This window comes from Myotis daubentonii, chromosome 2 (assembly GCF_963259705.1).
Source record: "Myotis daubentonii chromosome 2, mMyoDau2.1, whole genome shotgun sequence".
Taxonomy (NCBI): domain Eukaryota; kingdom Metazoa; phylum Chordata; class Mammalia; order Chiroptera; family Vespertilionidae; genus Myotis; species Myotis daubentonii.
The window spans coordinates 79752327-79776111 of NC_081841.1; the positions used below are offsets into that span (position 1 = coordinate 79752327).

General features: G+C 37.4%; 1 protein-coding gene across 7 annotated transcripts in view; it reads right to left on the minus strand.

The window, feature by feature from the left end:
• PPFIA2 (PTPRF interacting protein alpha 2) overlaps window positions 1-23785 on the minus strand; it is a 462495-nt gene that overhangs the window by 148120 nt on the left and 290590 nt on the right. For all 7 annotated transcript variants that reach the window (XM_059683716.1, XM_059683713.1, XM_059683711.1 and 4 more), the window contains 2 exons: window positions 16705-16806; window positions 8385-8549 (listed from right to left, as the gene is read on the minus strand). In XM_059683716.1, coding sequence (XP_059539699.1) covers window positions 8385-8549; window positions 16705-16806 — 267 coding nt within the window. The remainder of the gene's footprint in view (window positions 1-8384; window positions 8550-16704; window positions 16807-23785) is intronic.

Sequence of the window (23785 nt, forward strand, 5' to 3'; positions counted from 1 at the left end):
GGGTCAATTAGCATATTCCCTCTTTATTAGATAGGATAATGTTATCTGATATATATTCAGGTGACTGACTGTACTTAAATCCTGAAATAATTTTGAGTAATAAAGAATAAGTATATGAGTGGAGATTAATATTAGTTATTTTCATTATGCTCAAATTCTCTGAAAATTGCTAATCTACACTAATAAAAGACAAAGATGCTAATTTACCATACCTTCGCTACGCCCAAGCCATACCCATCAGCCAATCAGAGCAACTATATGCAAATTAACCCAACCAAGATGGCGGCCGTCAGCCATGGACCTGGGGAAAGCAGGAGGCTTGGTTGTCCCAGCGATGGAGGAAGCCAAGCCTCCCGCCTGCCCTGGCAGGCTGTGGCCTCCGCAAAAGTCAACAAACTTTCAATTATAGAAGCTAAATAAATCCCAGATACCTGCTTCCAGCCAGACTCCACTGGGAGCTTGGGTGGCTGGGTGCTGTGGCCAGCCTGCAAACAGTCATCAGCCTCTAACCCAGGATGGCCACCCCCTCATGGGGTGATGGTCCCTGCTGGGGGGCTTGGCCAGCCTGCAAACAGCCCTCAGCCCCTCACTCAGGCTGGCCAGGCACCCCAGCGAGGACCCCTACCCTGAAAGGGCTGTGGCCAGCCTGAAAACAGCCATTAGCCCCTCACCCAGGCTGGCCAGGCACTCCAGTGGGACCCCCACCCTGATCTAGGACAACCTTCAGGGCAAACCAGCCAGCCCCCACCCATGCACCAGGCCTCTATCTATCCTATATAATAAAAGGGTAATATGCACATTGACCCTAACAGCAGAGCGACTGGGAATCACTGGTCACTATGACACACACTGACCACGAGGGGGCAGATGCTCAATGAAGGAGCTGCCCCTGGTGGTCAGTGTGCTCCCAGAGGGGGAGCTCTGCTCAGCCACAAGCCAGGCTGACGGCTGCCAGTACAGCGGTGGTGGTGGGAGCCTCTCCCGCCTCCTCAGCAGCACTAAGGATGTCAGACTGCAGCTTAGGCCTGCTCCCCACTGGCAAGTGGACATCTCCCGAGGGCTGCCGGGCTGTCAGAGGGATGTTTGACTGCCAGCTTGGTCCCAATCCCCCAGGGAGTGGGCTTAAGCCAGCAGGTGGACATCCTCCGAGGGGTCCCAGACTGCAAGAGGGCACAGGCCGGGCTGAGGGACCCTCCCAAGTGCACAAATTTTTGTGCACCAGGCCTCTAGTACATATACATAAATGAATATTTGATAACAAAGATGATTATGCAGATACTTCATGATATCTAGGCATACTAGATGGACTGCCAGGTATCAGTGCTGTTAGACGAATATCCAATTGTTCATAACAATACTTATGCTGGTTTGATTCAATGGATAGAGCATCAGCCTGTGGACTGAAGGGTCCTGGGTTCAATTCCAGTCAAGGGCACATGCTGGGGTTGCAGGCTCAACCCCTAGTAGGGAGCGTGCAGGAGGCAGCCAATCAATTATTTTCTCTCATCATTGATGTTTCTATCTCTCCCTCCCCCTTCCTCTATGAAATCAGTAAAAATATATTTTTTTAAAAAATGCATAAAACTTATTCTGATTAATAACTGAACAAGAGCTACTTGGAAGAAACTCTTTGATTATCTGACTTAGGGAATACTTCTGTATGAACATCTTGGAAAGATGCCAAAGAAGCAAATACCCCTAAGGCATGAAAATAGGAGGACTGCTGATATCTGGAATGCTGATATGAATAAAGAGTTTTAGTAGCTGTGCTTGATGTTTAACAAGGATGGTTGTAAAGTTTTATGCCCACTTCCTAAAACACCAACTATAAATATGGGTACAGTGGGGCCTTGACTTATGAGTTTAATTCGTTCTGTGATGGAGCTCGTAACTCAAATTACTCGTATGTCAAATCAAAAAGTGAACGAGTGAGACATGTGTGCTGGGCTGATGTTGTGGTGTTCACTGTGATGTTTGCTGAGCCAACTAGCGGTCGGGTATCTGAAGGTGGCTCGTAACCCGAATTTTAGCTCGCAACTCAAAGCAAAAAATCAGCCGAGAGACGGCTCATATTTCGAAAAACTCCTTAGTCGGGACACTCATAAGTCAAGGCCCCACCGTATTCTGATAAAGGTTTAGGAATCCCAGTTGATGAGAACAGCAATGGTTAAATATAAGTAAATGATTTCACTATATGTAACATTGATTGGATCTCATTTAGACTGCTATGAAGAGGTTAAGGTGCCATATTTTAAAAGATATATTAAAATATTGGAATGATTCTAAAAGAGTCACCTGAGTCATATAAGAGTGGCTGAAACTAGGCTATCTTGTAAGTTAAACATTTATATTCCCATTATACTGAGCCTTTAAGGAAACAGCATCACCCCTCAATAAATTTAGAACAGCATTAAAAGCTTGATATTATATTAGCCACAAAGTAATGAATCTGAAGCTGTCTTTACAAGAAAATAAAAATAATTTCTGAATATATTTTGAATTAATGTTCTAAATGTAAACACTGTTGATATAAGTATCAATACATTAGGTTAATTTTTATTCACATTTACTAGTAGCCCAGTGGACGAAATTTGTGCACTGGGGTGGGAGGGGGCCCTCAGTCTGGCCTTCACCCTCTCCAATCTGAGACCTCTCAGGGAATGTCCAACTGCCTGTTTGTGCCCACACTTTTAACAGATGACAGCTCCATTGTTGTTTCTTTCTTATGCTTAAAACCATTGGAATTAGTAGGTATTCAAAGTGTGTATACATTTTGGGGGGACACCCTGTATATCTCTAGTCAGTGGTGAAAGAAATTAACAGCAGATTTGGAACCCCCAAACAGGGAACCTCACTCACTCCCCACATGTCTCCCCACTTCACTTTCCACCTTCGTGGGCAGCAGGAGAATCAACGTTTTCTCTCATTAATTTGGAAAAGCACGTCCTGTCACCCGCTGCCTGACAGGAGTGCGCTAGGACCCAAGCAAGCGAGGCTCAGTCAGGGCAGCCTTCGCTCATGGGTGCTGGCACCCAAAGTGCACATTCCTCCTCTACAGTCGCCCCAACTATCCCACTGTTTCACTGAGAGGACGGAATTCCTCTCCACCTCTGGGTTCTTGATCTTGAACGCTGACCAAGGGCACCTCAGCGAGGGCTGCCCGTGCCCACCAGGTGTGTCTGTCTGCACCTGCTCCTGCCTCAGCACCTGCATTAACCCCCCAGAGGTGATCTTGTAGCTGCACTGGCCTTTGTGGGAACAGGGCATCACCACTCTGCCCTCTCACTGTCATCTCACAGGCGCCCACCCTCAGCACCTAGAACACCCAGACACTCTCCAAAGGATGTGAGTGCATCAGAGGGGATGTGTGCACATCCTGTGGGGGTGTTAGGCATGCTGGGTTGATGGAAGTGTGGTGTAGAGGGGGGGGGGGAACTTGTGCACACCTTGGTTTGCAACTATTGCAGGCGCGGGAGGGTGACATTGTGCTGGGGGATGTTCGCATACCAGGGGGGATGTGCACACTGGAGGCCTCTGGCTTTGCAGATCCGCAAACCCTCATGGTGCAGCCAGGAGGATGTCAGTCTGGCCCGCCACGGTGGCTGTCCCTGTGATCCTGCACCTTCTGGGCCAGGAGGCGGATCTTGCACAGCCACTCCTGGGCGCTGATGGCCTGCAGGCGCTACTTCAGCTCAGCCTGCAGGCTCCGCTTGGCGCGCTCACAGCTGTCACCACTTCCATGTGGGGAGTACAGGCCGCCCTCCACCAGCCTGCCTCCCCTGTCCAGAGGCTCTCTGTGCTGCTACCTGCCCAGAGTGACTGGGGCTGGGCGGAAGCCAGGCGTCCTGCCATGCCCTGCCCAACCCCGGCCAATCCGCCTCTGTGCGAGCTGCCGCCCCACCACGAAGGGTCACAGATCCGGGTCCCGGACCGCGGAAAGCCTCAAGCACTGCTCCCCGCCCGGCAGGGTCCCGAACTGCGGACAGCCTTTCCTGCTGCCGCCAGCCTTCAGTATGCAAATTAGCCACCATCTTGTTGCTTCAGGGTGGGGGTCCCCACTGGGGTGCCTGGCCAGTCTGGGTGAGGGGCTGAGGGCTGTTTTCAGACTGGCGGGCAACTGAAGCTCCCAACCTCTCTTTTTTTTCTTTTAATTCTGGGATTTATTTACCTTCTATGGCTGCCACTGGAGCTGAGAGCTGGCTTTAGCTCTGAGGCCCTGCTGCAGCTCTGAGACCTCGGCTGCTGAAAGCAGGTATCTGGGTTTGTTCTATAATTGGAACATTGTTGCAGTCCTGCTGGCTGAAGCCCGGCTGGCTGAAAGCAGGTTTCTGGAGTTTGTTTAGGTTCTATAATTGCAACATAGTTGCTTAGAGTTGCAGCTCAGAGGCCGGCAGCGGCAGGCGGGGAACCTTGGCTTCCTCCATCACTGGAGTAAGCAAGACTCCTGTTCACTTCAGCTGCCTGGCTGCTGGACGCCATCTTGGTTGGCAGTTAATTTGCATATCGCCATGATTAGCCAATGGGAAGCATGTTGGAGCTACTGTTAATTACCATGTTTGTCTATTATTAGATAGGATATTAAAATGAAATTGTTCTCTGTATATAATTTACTATGTTAAACTTAGTAAAGAAACAATAGGTAGGACAAAAGGGTAACATGTCCAGGGTTTACTAGTAAAGAACACGAACATTTTACCTTGTGCACATAGGTGAAACTCCATTGATAGGAAAAAAATAGTATATCTGACAAGGCTTTCACCTTTTTGCTCTGCTCTGAAAATAGCATCAGCAGGATGCCATAATTACCTTAATTCTTCATATTGGATTTGGTGTTTTTCCCCCCCTAAATATGAGTACACAATTTGTAGCCTTGGCTCTAAGCTTAACTTTATTAATTTTTTTTATTTGACTATATTCAATTCATCAATTCCTGCATAGTCTTTATGTTAAGATATATTGCTTGCTTATTTAGAGAGCTATAGTATAACCCCCAAAATATATATTTTATGCATGTATAGCATATTTGATATATAATTTCATTTGTGACATCTATATTCCTCATAATGCTAAAAAAATAATTATGTGGAATTTTTTTCTTCCCAAAAGATGTTTCAAAGCCACAGAAATTGTATCCCTGTGAATTAAAATAAAATAATTCCCTAAATACAACAAATGTGCTTCAGAATGAAAAGAAATTTTGGTGGAATAAGCATACATTTTAAATAAGTATTAAGCCATGGCAGGATTTCATTTTGGAATTATCCATCTTGTAACAACACCATTGTGAGGAAATCTTCAAATAGCAAAAGTTCAAACCCAGTTTTGGTACTGTTATATTAGATTACAGAAATTAATGGGGAGTGCATATATATTTGATATTTTTGCTATAGTTGCCATACATCTCCTATATATTTTTTAAAAATAGTCAATACAAAACACATATATATATTTCTCACTTCCTCCAGCCTATAGAATTGGTGAATATATTAGAGAGTGATGTCAAAACTACTGTTGGTCTTAGCTAATTGTAATAATCCTACCTTAGAACTTAGTGGATGTATGAATAAGGACATTAGCAATGAAGACTGCCAGTCATTTAATTGTCCATAGCATGCTCAAGCTTTTATACTGCATTTAGCTCTTCAGGTGTTCTAAACGCTGTATGATAAAGTTGGCAGTTTCTTGCTTTCAAGATATGGTTAATTGCATATTCATTTGATCTTCTATCTATATTTTAAGATAATGTCCAGAATTATATTAAATTAGACTATTGTAATTACTTGTTTTATGTCTGTTTCCTCACACATTCCTATCACCATGAGAAGCTGTGAGCTATGCTTAGTTAGATAAATTGTCTATGAAGGTGCTTAGGCACATATTAATTCCTCAATAACTAAATGAAATATTTATTTTTTAAATATATTTTACTTATTTTAGAGAAAGGAAGGGAGAGGGATAGAGAGATAGAAGCATCAGTGAGAAAGAAACATCAGCCAGCTTCCTGCACGCCCCCTATTGGGGATCTAGCCTGCAAACAAGGTACATGACCTTGACCAGAATCAAACCCAGGACCCTTCAGTCCATGGGCCAGCACTCTATCCACTGAGCCAAACCGATTAGGACTGAAATACTATTTAAAACAAGCATGAAGGTCAACAGTGATGATATCTTTACATAGTTGTAAAGTTTTGTCAAATGCTGAAACTTGGTACTCATGTTAATAGTAATATCCATTTAATATTCACTGAGCATTTGACACATGCTGAGCATGAGCTAAGAGCTTTGCATGTCAGATCATTCCTAATCCTCATGACAACTCTTTGAGGTAGGTGCTATTATTCTCTCCTCAAAAAAAGAAGATGCTTAGAGATGACACTTATGCATGTCTGTCCAATTTCAGAGACCAAAGTCATGACAGTTTTCCTTTAAGCTGTTGAGCATTACTTAGTTGATAATTAGTTCAGTTGTCCCTAAACTTACTAATATGCAAGACACACCTGGTGAGTTATTACATCATATTACAGCTTCCGGGGCCATGGCTTAAAATACTTCATTTAATTATGTTGAGTTCACTGTACTGATAGTAAATTATTTCTATATTCTAAGTTGTACAACAATCATTTTCTTCTTAAATGTATGTACATCTATCAGGTTATTTGTCTTAAATGGTGTTTTTTGCTTTCTATTCATTCCTGCATAAAAGTATTCCTCACTTAAATGATGTGGGGTGCTTCCAGGGAGCATCCCAAACCACACATTCTCAAGTACCTTCATTCAAGTTATGTTAAATTTTCTCTGAACAGGTCATGTTCTTCATATACCTCTGGGTTATATTATATATTGGCTGCAGTGTTTAAAGTATCTTTATTTCTCTGCTTAAAAAACCCTGACACATTTTTAATACCCAGATCAAATGTTACCCCCTCTATGAATACATTCATGACTTCCTTGTCACTTTCTCAAGCAGAATAAGTCACAATTCTTTCTGTGACTCCATATCACATTTTACACATCTTCTTAGTAGTGCCTGTTATTGACATGTGAATCTGCAGTACTAATTTTAAACTCCTCAGTTGTAAGAAGAATATATTATTTATCTTTTTGTGCCAAATATCTGCCAAGGAGTCTGATACATAACAGATATTCTATAAAGTCTTGCAGATTCTTAACAATATACTTTTGTAATAAGAAAGGGGAAATAATATGAAACAACATTAAATATATTAAATGATGATTTGATAAGCAATATTTGTTGACATTATGTTTATCAGGAATCATTATATATTTTTGATTTATTCAGTATTCATAAAATGTCACCTCTCAGAGCTAAAATAAAAAATAAAATAATTTATTCCTAATTATCTGGAAAACAGAACTATAGTTATTATTATGTATATATTCCACATAATCCCCAGCTCAAAGAACATCTGAAAGACCAATGATAAAAATACATATGTATATAAATATTAAATAGAGCAAGAGTGCCTGCATGACAAAACCTAGATATAACTGGGTAAGAATCCCTAGTGTGGATTTTAATGCTCAGAACTTTTCTGATAGTTTACAATGAAGTGACCCAATTTCCACTTTACAAAATCCTAAAGCTTTATTCATTTTTAAATGTTCATTCTTTAAAATTTACAAAATGGAAATTATGTCATAAACCTTACTAACCCGCAAAGAATATTATCATCATATTGGCTTATGTCAGTAGAATCTATCTGAGGACCAGCTGAAAGAAATTTATGGCTACTTTAAAAAAGACCTAAAGTAGGTTTTTCTACTAATACCTTATGCTATTATCTTCAGAGTCTTAAAATGTATATTCAAACCTATGAAATTAGAGACCTATAAATACTGTATGGTTATAATATATACCTCAAGATATGCTTACTTGCCAATTAGTTGTCTCTAATGTTGGCATCTATATACATGCATTTCAGAGAGAGGTGGGGCAAGAGAAAATGAAAAAGAGAGAGAGAGAAAAGCTGAGTGATAATATTAAATTTCAACTGGCAATAGGGAGTTGGACCATAATGTACCATAACAGAAGTCTAACTTGAGAAGCCATATATCCAGTGACATTAAAAACATTCACATGGTGATGAATATTACCAATATACACACAGTAATCCTGTTGCATTTATAAAAAATAAATTTCTTATAACTCAAAGGTGTTCCTCTGAACTGAGTGTTCAGGAGTCAGGAGTGTCATGGATGAAGACAAAGAGCACAGTTGCTGCAATCCTCAGCAAAAGCACAGGGAAGCTGAAATCTTTTGCCATCACTATAGTTTTTACTTTTAGTAAAGTTTTTTTTAAATATAGCTTTTTTGAAGTAAAGTTGACATGTAAGATTGTAAGAATCCTTTCACAATACTGTACCTTTTCATCCAAGGCCTTGTGGTGCTCAAACAAAGATTTCAGTGCCTTGAGAACCTCCACTTCACTGGAAACTCCCGAGGGGGACTGGGCCTGCCGTTTTACCACCGTCATTCTTAGCGACCTTTCGTGTCGTGACACAAGGCACTCCAAATGCTCCAGTAACAGCTGTTGAGTTTAACAGAAAATAGAATTACCTTATGGATTCGAATCATTAATTCTTAAAAATGACTTCCTTAAAAGATTGTAGGTTTACATAATATCTAATGATAACCTCAGATAATAATACAGGTAAGTGGCAAAAAGTGCAAACCTGTGTCCAAACCAGGCTTCATAAACTACATTAAAACTAAATAGCATTGCAAGAGGGCATAGAGGGGATAAAGGTGATGGGGGGAATCAACTAAATTGCAGTTCTATTATATGAAAAATTACTGAATTTAAAAATATAATGTAAATTGTATACATTCTTTGGGAAAATTTAACCATTTGAGTATGGATTCAGTAGAGCACAACGTAATATGTGTGACCCAATATGAAAATTATTAAAGAACATTGCACAATGCATGATGGTTTTGTTAATAATGTTTAAGTCAAAATTAATTCCATTTATATTTGGTTATTTAATTTTTTTATTTGAAGGAAATGTACATAATAATCACATGGCTTTTAATGTGATTGTAATGATAATCACATGTTGTATAGTGATTACAGTAATAATCACAATTACCAGTTGCTATAGTAATTATTAGTGATAATCGCTAATAATTTTATGTACAATTAATTCTTAAATTATATCATAAAAATGTATGCAGTCAAATGGAATAGAGTAACTGAAATTTGCAATAGTCATTTTGGAAAAAAAGGTTAAAGGACATAATTTTATTTTAAATCATTTTTTATTTTTTAATTACAATTGACATGATATATATAAATTTCAGGTATAAATACTTTTTAAACTGAGTAGTCTAGAACCTTCATTTACCCAGAGTGGCCACTGGAGCCATGATAGAAGTCCAGGATAGATAGAAGTCCAGTGGTTTCAGTATGTTACAGACTCTATGCTTTGACTTTTTCCAGACAAAATTTGTTTTTAAATGTTTCGTAACTTAGAATATCACCTTTATTTTATTTTATGAGGGAGTTCTGCCTCTAAAAGCAAAGACACATGAGAAGAAAATTAAAAAAAAACTGGGTTATCAGTTATTAAAATGTTGCTATTGAAGAATAACACATGACCAGTTGGTTCTTTAGGAGAGCTTTTCAGGAGAATGGTGGAAGTGTAGGCTAACAAATGGTGTCTGTGCAAAATAAAGCAGAAGTTACTCAAACAAGAGAAAAAAACAAATAGAAGATACTGGGGTGGAAATAGAAAATTTAGTTTTTTCCCCAAGATTTTTTCCTAAAGCTTACACAGTAATGAAAATTTTTGATTTTCATAATGTCATTGCTAGATTCAGTGTCACATATTATCATCACATTTCTTAATGTTTATTAAATTAATAAGTTCTCTACACTTACTGTTTCTAATTATGGGTCAGTGCCAGAAAACTTTGCCATGCCACTGGCATAAAGAAACATAAAAACCTGAGATTCTAAACATATACAAATCAGTAGGTAGAGGTCATGTGTAAGGATCAAAATAATTGTAATAGAAATTCTGTATGAAGATGACACAAATATTGATATTTCAAGGAGTTTTCCTTTTATTTATCAACTTCTGATTATATTCATGATATTCTACTCTTGAATTCTATAGATACATGCCCGAGTTCATTAAATCTAATCAGTTTTAGGTAGGCTATATAGCATTTTATGCACTTAACTCTGCCTATTTCTCCAGCATCATCTGGTGTTAGTCTTTCCCTGCAAAGCATGCTCTAACTACACACGCCTACTTTTGGACCCTCAATATGCTGAGCCTTTGCTTATGTTGAAATTTCTGCCTGGAATACTCTTCCTTTGGCTCTTCATGTGGCCAGCTCTTTCTCATTCTCTAATCTTAGTTTAAACTTCACCCTCTCAAAGAAACACTTGCTTGATACTCTATGTGAGGTAGATCTCTCCTCTTCCCAGCCTCCATAATCCTCTATTTGAATCTCTTGCTTATTTTCTTCACAACATATCATGCTTTGTTATTTCTCAAGAACAGTTTCACTAAATTTTATTGTTTCCTCATTAAAATATAGACTCCGCAAGGGTAGGTACTATGTTTATCTTGATTTAAATGATCTGGGTATTTGAATATTGGCTTAGTTCCTGACATCTATAGATACACAATAAGTATTTGTTGAGTGGATACATGTCGGTAATACTGTTGTTTAGAATTTTAATATGAAAAAGGAGCTGATAAAAGTGAGATTGTAATGTAGACTTGACAGTGGTGGTTGCCCCAAATCTTATGAACAAACCCTCCATATTTAATAGTTCCCCACTTTCTGAATGCTATTGTCTCAGTAACATAGGCTCCAAGAAACATTTCTCAGTCATGGCTACCACTAGGTGGCAGATATGTGACTTAAGAGTCAGCTAATCAGAGCCACATGCACAGGACAGATTCTGAGGGGTGAGATGAGGAAATGTGATGGGCGGGGCATCTGTTTTGCTGGCACAGGTAGCAGCAGAGGGTGCATGTTACTGGGACTGATGGTGTGAGGAAAATTTACAAGACTAAGAAATGTGGTCCTAGAAATTGTGCCTGGAAGCTCAGTTGAGAGATTTTTATATACCTTAATTAATGTTTTCTTGATTAAAACAGCTAAGCTGTACTCTTATGTGCAACTAGGAACTCTCATCTATATAATAATAAAACCAAATATATTTTTATTAGTATAAAACAGACTCCTTAAGAGCTTAAATTAACTTATCCTGAATACTCTTCAATACCTAGGAAAATATTCTACATAACATATGCTTAGTACTTGATGATTTAAATTAATGATAAATATAAATTATCTAGCCTGGATAATGTGCCTACAGATATTTTAATGTAGGGTGTATCTATGGCTTTTAAGCTTACACATGAAAATAAATTAAAAATAAAAAGAACTAATCTAAGATGCCACTTAATATCTGCTAATTGTACCTTTTCTGGAAGCCACACTTTAGTATAATATTTAATAAAGCTTGCAGAGGTATACTAAAAATAAAATTCAGGGACTATATGAATGGCCACTAATCCTATGTTGGAATTCACTTTAAATGACCACAGCATATGTAGCTATACAAAGAAACATGTCATATATGCATGCACACATACGGCACCATTGGATATTTTTTAACTAAATTTCTAAACCTATACATCTTTATATTAGTACCTGAATTTGACATAACATTGTGCACAATTATTTACAGTCACAAGTGGCATTGAAGTAGAAAGCACCCATATATGCATACACACGTATCATCACCTGCTTTTCACCGCTAGGGTCTTCTTTTTCCTCAATTGGACTGTATTTTATAATCATTGAGGAAATGTCTTTGGAGGAAGGTTATGAACTTGTGAAGAAAGGTTTGTCAGGAATGGGAAGCTTTCCTTTGGTAGTGGCAGGTTTCTGTATTTGAACATTTATATAATTCTTTTAGATAAAAATCAGAGGGCATAGTAAGAATTGATTTAAATTAGGTCTTTAATTTGAATTAAGGACAATTAGGTCTTAGTTTATGACCCATGAGATGAGATTTCAGCTTTGTTATTTCTGACTTCTGAAATCAAAGCTTTCTTTTCAAAGTTATGCAATCGTTACAACCATCCTTTGAGATCTTCAGCCACAAAAACAGTTGAAACAGTTCCAAAACAACAACAAAAATTATGTACTCTGAGCCCAGCCGGCGTGGCTCAGTGGTTGAGCATCAACCTATGAACCAGGAGGTCAAGGCTCGATTCTCGATTAGGGCACATGCCCAGGCTGCAGGCTGGATCCCCAGTGTGGGGTGTGCAGGAGGCAGTCGATCAATGATTCTCTCTCATCATTGATGTTTCTTTATCTCTCTCTTCCTCTCCCTTCCTCTCTGAAATCAATAAAAACAGATTAAAAAATTCTCCACTCTGATATTAAGAGATAGTAACTATATCAACATTTTTGGTTTTCTTTTTATCTCGTCATTAATTCAGATAATTCTGAAGAAAAAACCATGTACATTTTAGTAATCAAATTGAGTAAGTTGAAATAAACATCAGAAATAAGTTATTTTCTCTAAGTATAACTTTGTCTAAGTGTGATCAGAGTTTTAAAATGACAAGTTTTGTTTAATCACCTTTTTCTATATTTTATTAGTGTGGTAATATTAAACAATAAAGCTTGTTTAATAGTTTCTGTAAATACTTGCTATAATATTTGTACAATCAAGTATAACATTAGGATGCTTTTATTTGGGTGTCCTCAATTTAATTACTTGAGGCAGTTGGATTTTCATTCACTCATATTTAGAGGCAAGGGACCAGTTGTTTCTGTAGTGACAACATGATACATAGCCAAACTTTCAGCTTGGACATCACAATAAATATCTAGTACATTATTTTCCACACATTGAGGCAAAAATAAATTATTGAACAGATTAGGAATGAATTACACACAAAAAAAGGACTCTGCTCTTCCTTAAACACAATTTTGTCATAGCACATGTGACTTGTGAATTACATAGGAATATGATTTCTTAGATACATCACCTGTGGTTAAGCTGAGCAATGGATTCCCTGGGTGTGTTACTTATCAGTCATGTGACCTGATGCAAGTTACTTATTATGTCAGTTTTCTCATCAGTTAAGTGGGGAAAGTGGGAGTGCCACAAGGATAAAGTGGGTTAAACATGTGAAACCCTTAGAAAAACATTCTGTACTTAATTAATTTAGCTATTATATTATCATTTTTATTACTTGATATATTAAATAAACTTTATTCATTAAATTCCATTGAAAACTTCCATTTTCTATTTCAAAGAAGGTATAATTCATCCTAATATCAAACTGGAGGGCCCTTCTGATCTGTGTTTTTATGATACTCAAAATTAACACAAATACCTCTATTCATTTATGAGTTCTCTTTGTGATTGTCTTTTTTTGTGTTATTTCAACCCATATGTTAACTACTCAAGATAAAAGGAGAAGTTTATGAGAACCATGGAAATTAAAACATGCAATTCTACTTTAAACTTTCTCACAATCTAACACCAGTCAAAAATTTTTGCAGGTGTGAGAAGAAAATACTAGCTTGTTACTTTCTCTAAATGACCAATAAGTAGGTGTTTATAGCAAGGGGAAAACACAACATATAGAAGAAAAACCATTATATAAAATCTATAAAACTGTTATATTTAGCAACATTTAATAGGGCATTATGGAGGAAGAGATGGGTATTGCTAGTTTTCAGCCCTTTATATTTTTTGTGTGGTGGAGAAGGTCAGAGGTGATTATGTAACTTAGGTAGTTGTCATATAATCAATACTTTGCACAAGGAAGACTTCATAAATTCATTTTCCTTTGACATAATCAACAAAAAAATTCCTCCATATAACTGATTTTAAGGAAAGTAGAGAAATGTTTTCTAGGTGGAGGACAGGTGAAAAAAGTAAAGGGGATTTAGAAGTACAAATCACAAATTATAAAAATAGTCACAGGTCTGTAGGGAATCTATGCTAATAAAAGAGCAATATGCTAATTAGACCGGATAGCCAAATGACCTTCTGGATGTCCTTCTGGACAAAGCTGTGGTGGCAGAGCCCAAGGCAGAGGCAGTTAGGGGTGATGAGGCAGGCAGTGGAGCAGTTAGGGGGCAATCATGCCAGTAGGGGAACAGTTAGGGGGTGATCAGGCTGGCAGGGGAGCAGTTAGGGACATCAGATAGGTAGGCAGAAGTGATTAGGGTTGATCAGGCAGGCAGGCAGAGAGGTTAGGGGTGATCAGGCAGGCAGACAGGCGAGCAGTTAGGAGCCAGTGGTTCCAGATTGCAAGAGGGATGTCTGACTGCCAGTTAGGATCGGGCCTAAACTGGCAGTCAGACATCCCTGAGGGGTCCTGGATTGGAGAGGGTGCAGGCCAAGCTGAGGGACTTCCCCTCTCCCGTGCACAAATTTCTTGCACCAGGCTTCTAGTATAGTCAATAATACTGTAATAACTATGAATGGTGGCAGATGAGTACTAGACACATTTCGGTGATGTCTTCATAAGGTACATAAATGTCTAATCTCCAATTTGTACACCTGAAAGTATATAGTATTGTATGTAAAAAATAATTTTAAATTAATTTTAAAAGAAAGAAAAGAAAAACATTCTCCAGGTTTATCCATGTTTTCAAAGTAACTATTATTCATGTTTAAAATCAATGGCTTCAATTTCTATTGTCCTAATGAAACTTAATACTTGTATTTTGCTCACATTGACTCCTGAATAGGTATTTCAAATATAGCTTGCCTTTGTTCTTTTATTACCCAAGCTCCTTTGCAGGTACAATAGTCACAGGTACTTTTGGACCTCTTAGGGTATAATATGGTGAAAACCGTGTGGATGATGTCCCCAAATCTCCCAGTTCTCTGAAATTAGTCACAATTAAGGAGAACTGACATACTCTATATGGTAGCGATTAATTCTTAGGCAATGTCTCATATAAGCTGTAGTAAACCTAGGTGTTTTTTCATGGATTTAAATTGAATAATTGTGCTGAAGGCCTTATGGCTAAGGGTACAGGCTCTGGAGTTATTCTGCCTTAGTTTTTAAATCCCTTATGTGCTATTTATCACTGCATGACTTTTGGCAAGTTATCTGCCCTTTTCTGAGCACAGCTGACTCATCTGCAAAATGGAGATAATTATAACATCTCCCACATAGGGCTGTGGAAAGGGGTAACAGGGATGTGGAAAGAAAGGCTACATAAAGCAGAAATAGATACACAACCAATAAGAGAGCCTCTGTGCATTTTAAATATGAGAAATAGTTGAAAGCTACCTGGAGGTTTACATCTCCCTCCATTTTCAGCTTCCGGCTCCTACTTTTACATTTGGCATATTGTGCTACATCAGGGAATGTAGCCAAAAGTGTTAAAATAGAGAGCAGTGAAACCGGGCAGAATAAAGCTCATGGCAGAAATAAACTTTAAATTTGGGTGGGAAAAAATATAGTGTAACTCAAAAGTCAAGGGTGGGGCAATATATAGAGGGAGAAAAAAAAATTAACCTGACCCCTAAATAACACGATCTAAACTTCTCATTTTGTCCTGTTTGGAGCACCATGAGACTGGCTCATCAGAGTCACAATAAAAACCAGTTCCTGTGTGCACACGCATAAAACAAGCCCCTGATGAATAAGGAGATAAACTGAATCTGATGATATAACCATTGTTCATGTAGCAGTATCTCTCATTAGCGCACTAGCTCACTGTTTATGAAGCTATAATTTTTATATTACTCTCTAAGACCAAGCATAAAATGAACAAGTACATTAACCATAACTTGTTTTCTCAGCATTAATCTGTTAGAACTCTAACATTTAAAATATTTTTCACCTACTTTATATAAAGTTGAACTACATCACACAAAAGTATTTTTTCTCTATGTTCATTAGTAGAATAGCTGCTCTCATTTCTGGCATTATGGTAATTTATATATTTTATTAAATTTAGTGACTTCATAGCTAGAAAAGACGGAATCTTCAATCACATTTTGAACTTGAATGTTAAATGTCATGAGATTGAAACAATTCGTGGGTTTCCAAGAGGAGAATATAGTATATTCCATCAGTTTCCTAAACTCAGAAATCAGAAACAAAAGTCTCCATGACAATCTTCTAAAACAGAAAAAGTAGGTCTCTTTTAACTTGGAGATTTCTGTTCCAGCGGTTTTGCATTTTAAAACTTTAAAAATTTTTTTATAAATAAATATTTTGCTGGGTGAGGTAAGGCCAATGCCACAACACTCCCTCATATTACCTCATAATCGAAACTCATGCTCCCCTCCTCAAACCTCTCCCCTGTGCCTATCTCCAGCCTCTGAGGTATTGGTCGCCCACTCCAGTGTAACACTTTGAAAGTTTGAAATTCTGTATTGAAACCCAGCCTTTCTTTTTAAAATTGAAAAAGCAAAGAGGACAGGGGAAAGGAAATTTTCTAAGGCAACACAGTAATTTAGTACCCGAAACTCTAATTTAGGTTTCCTGTCTTCCTGTTTTGAGTTTTGTAGTATATTGTCCATTACTTTAAGTAACTGACTGTAAGTGATGTCTGCTTAAAGTCTTCCTGAAGTTTTTAAATATTTATTTTTTATGTCCATATAAGAGATAAGGCACTGAATTATATATGGAATCAATTTCAAGCAGAGGCAGTTTTATACTTACTCTTGTGTTATTTCTTTCAGCTTTAAGTTCAGAAATTTCTTCTTCCTTTTCTAGAAGTTGTTCCCTACATGCATTTAATTCTTTTGTCAGTGCAGCAAATTCCTGAAAAGGGAATAAAACATATTTGAAGACACATTTCAGATTAAGGAAAAACAACATTCCAACATAAATTAAAACAATCAAAGTCTAATCTTTTGAATGTAAAGAATAAAAAAAATGACTCAATTGACTGGCTATATATATATATTGCTGTTATTAAATTAACTTGATTCCAACATCCAAAAGATTTGAATTCATTATATTTAACATATACATTTTATTATAGTATGCTGCTTAGATGAATAGATAAAATATATTTCAAAATGTATCAGATATATTGTACTGAACTTAACATTAGTATGAATATATATATATAAAAACAGAGAAATATGCTAATTAACCAGGACACCGTAACGGGTTGACTGGATAGGAGGCGGTGCGCGCAGTGTCGGGGGTGGGGCAGCAGGGGCCTCTGCATGCCTGTGCTGGGAGAGGGCCTGATCAGCAGTGGCTGTGGCTGCTTCAAGGGTCAGAGAGGGAGTGGGTGGCACCGCGCGATTTCGAATCGCATGCTGGGCTCCTAGTGTATTAATAATATAGAAATTTAAATTTGGCTAATTTTGTTAACCCCTCAAAAAATCTTACACTTTTATTCCTATAGAGAGCAATGTTGTGACTGTACATACCAGATCATCAAAGAACACACAACAAAAATATTACCACCAACACCAACCAAAAAAATCCTACTAAATGTGCTATTTAGAGATTAAAAAGTTCATTTACTCATTAACAAGATAAAGAAAGAGAATGTACCTCTTACAAAATAATAAGTGGACTTAAGACTTGATAACATTATCAAAGAGTCTCTTACTAATTTATGCATAGCCTTTCTTCTTAATTGTAAACTCCATATGAAATGGGACTTTGTCTGACTTCACTACTACACTCCCAACGTCTATGACATAGTGGGTGCTCAATTGATATTTATTTTCAGTAAATGAAAGTGGGTCATGTTATGAAATATTGGAAATTTTGGAGTATTGCTCTGTACAACAAATGATACTTCAGTGGCTTCCTTCCCCTGAATGCGATCAGACAGTACAGGGCGGGGCAAAAGTAGCTTTAGATTTAGAGTCGTGAGTACAGGAGAGGAAACATAGAGTTCATTCTTGTACTATTACTTATTGATTATTGTATTATTCTTCATACAAACAACTGTATACAATATGGACAATTTTACTACTAAGCAGAGTTTAGACACTGAAAAATTACTTTAAAAGAAGATCAAGGAATCGAATTTGCCTATTCTGCTACTCTTATAAGCAGACATTATTTTAAAACATTTTTGAAAAATAATAAACGGGTCTATATATATTTAATAATTTAGAGTGAGTCTTAGTAACAAAATTGGTGCTTGTCAAATATTTAAGTATTTGGGGAAACTTAGCTGCAGACTGAGAAGGCACTGTGAGAGGATTTTAAAAAATGGGGGAAATATGTTTGGTTAATGTAACCTCCACAAAGGCAAGTTTAGTATAAAGTAAACGAACGTGATGATTACACAAAGCTGGGAAAGGTTGAGGGTTTATATTTTTGCTTGCATCAAACCATTTATTTTGCTGAATTTTTCTGAGTGGCTTCAGCCCAAGTGAGCACTTCAAAGCCATCAGAATAGAAGGAGAGCTTAAAATCAAGATGAAAGGGTCCCTTGCTCCATTTGGGCTGGCATTACATATAAGGGTTTTCTCCCCTAATTGCTGCCTGCTTAAATGCTATTGATATTCTCTGATATGTTATTTAACTGGAGAATGGAAATAAACAAGTAGAGAACAATAAAAATTTGCATAAAAAATGAAGCCTTTGTATGAACTGCATACTTTGATGGAGAAAAGAAGAAAGAGACAAAGGTTCTGCATTGTGTATTATTAACATACTAGAGGCCTGTTGCATGAAGAGATTCGTGCAGTGGACCTTCCTTTCCCCTGGCTGCTGGCACTGGTTTGCCTCCTGCACCTGGGGCCCAGGCCTTCGCTCTGGCTGAGTTCTGGCCGGAGCTGGCCCCGGAAACGTCAGGCTTCGCTGCTCCACTGGCCCTGGGCCATCAGGCTTTGCTCCACTGCTTGGAGCCTATGTATGCAAATTAACCACCATCTTTGTTGGTGGTTAATTTGCATATCATGCTGATTAGCCAATGGGAGGCGTAGCGAAGGTATGGTCAATTACCATGTTTGTCTATTATTAGATAGGATAGTCATTTAGCCTTTGGATGGTTTGGCTCAGTGGATAGAGTGTCAGCCCCAGGACTTAAGGGTCCTGGGTTTGATTCCAGTCAAGGGCATGTACCTCAGTTGCAAGCTTGATCCTTGGCAACTGATCAAAGTGTCTCTTTCACATCGGTATTTCTCTGTCTCTCCACCTCCCTTCCACTCTCTCTAAAAATCAATAAAAAAATATCCCCAGGAGCGGATTAACAACAACAAAAATGATACAAACACATAGTCACTTAAATATAACCCTATGCTCATGAATATTATGATCAAACAGAAATCAAATATGTATACTTAACATAGACATTTTAAGAAACATATATTTGTGTTGATCTTTCTGGAGATTTAGCTTGTTACATACAGAAAGATAAAAAAACAAAAGGAATTGAATATTTCCAGGTAGTGAATAATATGTGATTTTTTTGGCTTCTTCCTATGTATTTCTATTATCAAACCCTCTGCAATGTAGAAATATGCTTTTATGTGTAGAGAATAAGAGAAAAATATAACTCTGCAAGTGCATTCGGGTATTCAAAATTGAGTGATGATGTGTCAATGTAGATTCATCAATTGTAAGAAATGTACCATGGCATGACATTTACTCAAGATGCTATTGGTGACAGATGACTTTGCATTTTTTATTTATTATCATGGCACTGATTATGAGCAAGCTATTTAGTGACTCCATGTATTAAAATTAGACTTACACTTATTGACTTCTTGAATATTTCAGGCACTACTTTCACATTCATTATCTCATCTTGCTCTCTAATAACCAGTGAGGGAGTCTCCTTCCTATTTTATGGTGGAGGAAACTCGATTACTAAGAATTAAATCCAAGTTCACAGCGCAAGCCATAGGGAGTGAGTTAGGCCATGAACTTGGTTCCCCAGACTGTGTGTCTAGTGCTTTTCCACTACACCATTTTAACCTTAGTTGTTCATCAGGTTTATATGATTCAGATCCAGGGTGCATTTAGCAATACTCTTTTTTCTTATCCGAAGAATTGGATAAACATTACTTACAATTACCTTGCATAATCCTTCTTAATTAGTTCAAAGGGAGGGTGGGGAACTAGGAGACTCAAGGCAAGGTATTCCTTCCAGGCAGAGGAACGAGTATTAGACAACATATTCTGCATATCTAGGACTGCTGTAGATGCGAATACTTCACATGGAGTTAATTATCAAATGATTTTACACTTTTCTTCTGATTTTTTTTCTCTACCTACTTTTCCATCCATACTGTCAATAATTGAGTTTTATATAATCTTTTATGAAATAATATTAGAAAATATAATTATGCCCTAACCGGTTTGGCTCAATGGATAGAGCGTCGGCCTGCAGACTCAAGGGTCCCAGGTTCGATTCTAGCCAAGGGCATGTACCTTGGTTGAGGGCACATACCCAATAGGGAGTGTACAGGAGGCAGCTGATTGATGTTTCTCTCTCATAGATGTTTCTAACTCTCTATCCCTCTCCTTTTCCCTTCCTCTCTGTAAAAAAATCAATAAAATATATATTTTTTAAAAGAAAATATAATTAGCATGGATTGATATGCCAGGTACTCTGCCAAGCAATTTATATTGATTATCTGATTCATCCTATTAAAACCCTGAAAAATACAATATCTCACTAAACAAAACTATATATTTTTATCATATAATCCAGCAATCTCACACCTTGGTATTTAACCCAAAGAGCTGAGAATTATCTACACAAAAACCTTCACGTGGGTGTTTATAGCAGCTTTATTCGTAATTGCTAAAACTTGTAAGTAACCAAGTTGCCCTTCAGTAGGTGAATAGATAAATAAATGGTGCTATGTCCAAACAATGGAATATTATAAATTGCTAAAAATGAAATGAGCTATCAATCCAGGAAAGAAACATGGAGGAACATTAAATGCATATTACTAAGTGAAAACAACAACAACAATCTGATAAAGGCTACATTCTGTATGATTCCAACTATATACCATTCTGAAAAAAAATCAAAACTATAGATATAGTAAAAAGATTAAGTCTTGCCAGGTGCTGTGAGGGTGGGTGGATAAATAGACCAAGTACAGATAACTTTTAGGACAGTAGAATACTCTGTATGATAGCATGACAGATATATATCATTATACATTTTTCAAACATGTAGAATGTCCCATAATGTAGAGTGAACCATAATGTAAACTATGGACTTTGGGTGATGCTGTGTCAATGTAAGTTCATCAATTACATACAAGAAATGTATCACTCTGATGGGGAATATTTTTAATGAGGGAGGCTATGCATGTGTGGTTACAGGAAGTATATGAGAAAGCTCTGTACCTGTCCCTCAATTTTGTTGTGAACCTAAAACTGCTCTAAGAGTATAAATTTTCTTTTTCTAAATCTCGTTGAGGCATAGAGAAGTTAAGACATTTCCCCAAAGGTAGACACTTAGTCAATGGTATAGCTGGACTTTGAACCCAAACAATCTATTTCATTCTGAATGATGACCATACATTGTCTTTTTCTTCCTGATCATGAGCTCTCTCCTTCTAATTTGTCCTTCTTTCAGTCATTGTAAAAATTATATTTTTTTTCAAGATCACAGAACTTTTCAGAGCTTCCTAGTTTCAAATACATTAAGTTTAAACAGACTTTAACTTTTAAATCATCTAAAACATGGTCCTTTTATAATTAATTAGCTTTATTTCTCACTGAACAATGACAATTATCATTTTTGAGTAGGGGTCACTTTATATACATGAAAATAAAACATACAGACAATAATGTCATTGTGGAGAATATGGTATAATATTTCAGATATAGACAAAAAAATTAGCATTTTGAATGAATTACATCATTTCTTCCCTATTTTGAATGTAAGGATATTGAAGCTTAGCACAGGTGGATAAATCACTCACAGTCACATAGTTAAAAAGAATCCACTGATTTCAAATTTTTTTAATTTCTGCAACACTGCCTCCTTCTGGCTGAAAATGAAAAATCATCAAATTCCTCAACTGTACAAATTATACAAATTTATCATCCCGCTAACTATCCATCCATACAATATTTAATGAGCACCTACTACGTACCAGAGCCTTGTTAAGTGCTGAAGATATAGAGTTAACCGAGACATAGTTGTCACACTTGATTCCAAAGATCTTTCATAGTTCACATTTGAGGCAAATCAGGGATTTCCATCACTAACAAGCATTCAAAACTCATCACCAAAGTACCGCACACAAGGAACATTATATGCTTACAAATTCCATTGATGTACAGATGACACTGACCTTTCAAACCTCTTTCTTAAAAGGTGTATCTTCCACATCTATCAGAAATTTTTCTTTCCTGTTTGTATTTCCACCTTTCGAACTTATCTCCCTTGTTTTCATAATACTTCCTGTACCTGGAATACAATCACCCATCCTGTCTGCCTAATTTATTCATAAAGCATCAGCTTTCCTTATTAATGCTCTATAATTCCTTGTCCAAAATCTATCAGTGCACTTACAGTATTGTGTTTATATTAATTGGATTATGTGTCCATCTCCTCCAAGTCAGCAGTACATTCCTTTAAGGCAAGGTAGTTATGTTGTTTATTTTCATATCCTCAGACTTTATATAGTTCCTGACAAACTGCATACACTTACTATAGCTTTGTTGTAACAATAAATGAATGATTCATATTCCCAAAACTTTAATACCAAAACAATTTTAAAAGGTATAATTAAGAAGCTATTTATCTTTTGAGTGAGATTTTTAAATTTGCTCAATACTTTGTAGCTTTTGTTTTTGTCTATATCTGAAATATTATACCATTTTCTACACAATGATATTATTGTCTGCTATATTTTATTTGCATGTATATAAAGTGACATTATGGCTCCCAATACTTTGTGCATTCAGACTTAGCATTTGTTTATTGATATATTATATTGGTCTTATTCATTTTCAAAGTGGAAATACATAGTTAACCCATATGTTATTTCTCTAGACTTTTTTTCTCAAAATATATTCTATAGAACAGTATTTCCACAAGAGACCCAGAAAAAAATATTCATAATCAAATGGATTTGAAAAATAATGTATGCTAACTTTTGTTCTTGTAAATGTACTGTAGGTACCAGAATAAAAGAGATTCTGAGGAAGGTTGGTTTGTGTTCAAGAACTGGGAATATCCGGGAGAGGAGAGCCAAGATGGCAATGTAGGTAAACGCAGTACTCGCCTCCTCCCACAACCACATCAAAATTACAACAAAACCACAGAACTACCATCATTCAGAACCACCTGAAATCTAACTGAATGGAAGCCTTACAACTAAATAATTAAAGAAGCCACATTGAGACTGGTAGGAGGGGCAGAGGTGATGAACAGGCTGGTCTGACACCCATGTGTGGCGTGTTTTTAATTGGGAAAGATATCTTGGCAGTGGAGGTCCCCATGGGGAACAAGGGGTCCCAGCCCCACACCAGACCCCTTAGCCCAGGGTACCAGTGCCAGGAGGAGAAGTTCCCATAACTTTGGGCTATGAAAAATAGCAGAGTTGCCTGGCCAATTTGACTCAGGGATTAAGTGTTGACCTATGACCCAGGGTTGATTCTTGGTCAGGGCACATGCCCAGGTTGTGGGCTCGATACCCAGTGGGGTGACATGTAGGAGGCAGCCTACATGTCACATCATTGATGCTTCTATCTCTATCCCCCTCCACTTTCCTCTCTGAAATCAATAAAAATATATTTAAAAAATAGCAGACTTGGTGGCTGAGTGTCACTGATGGTTGTTGGAATC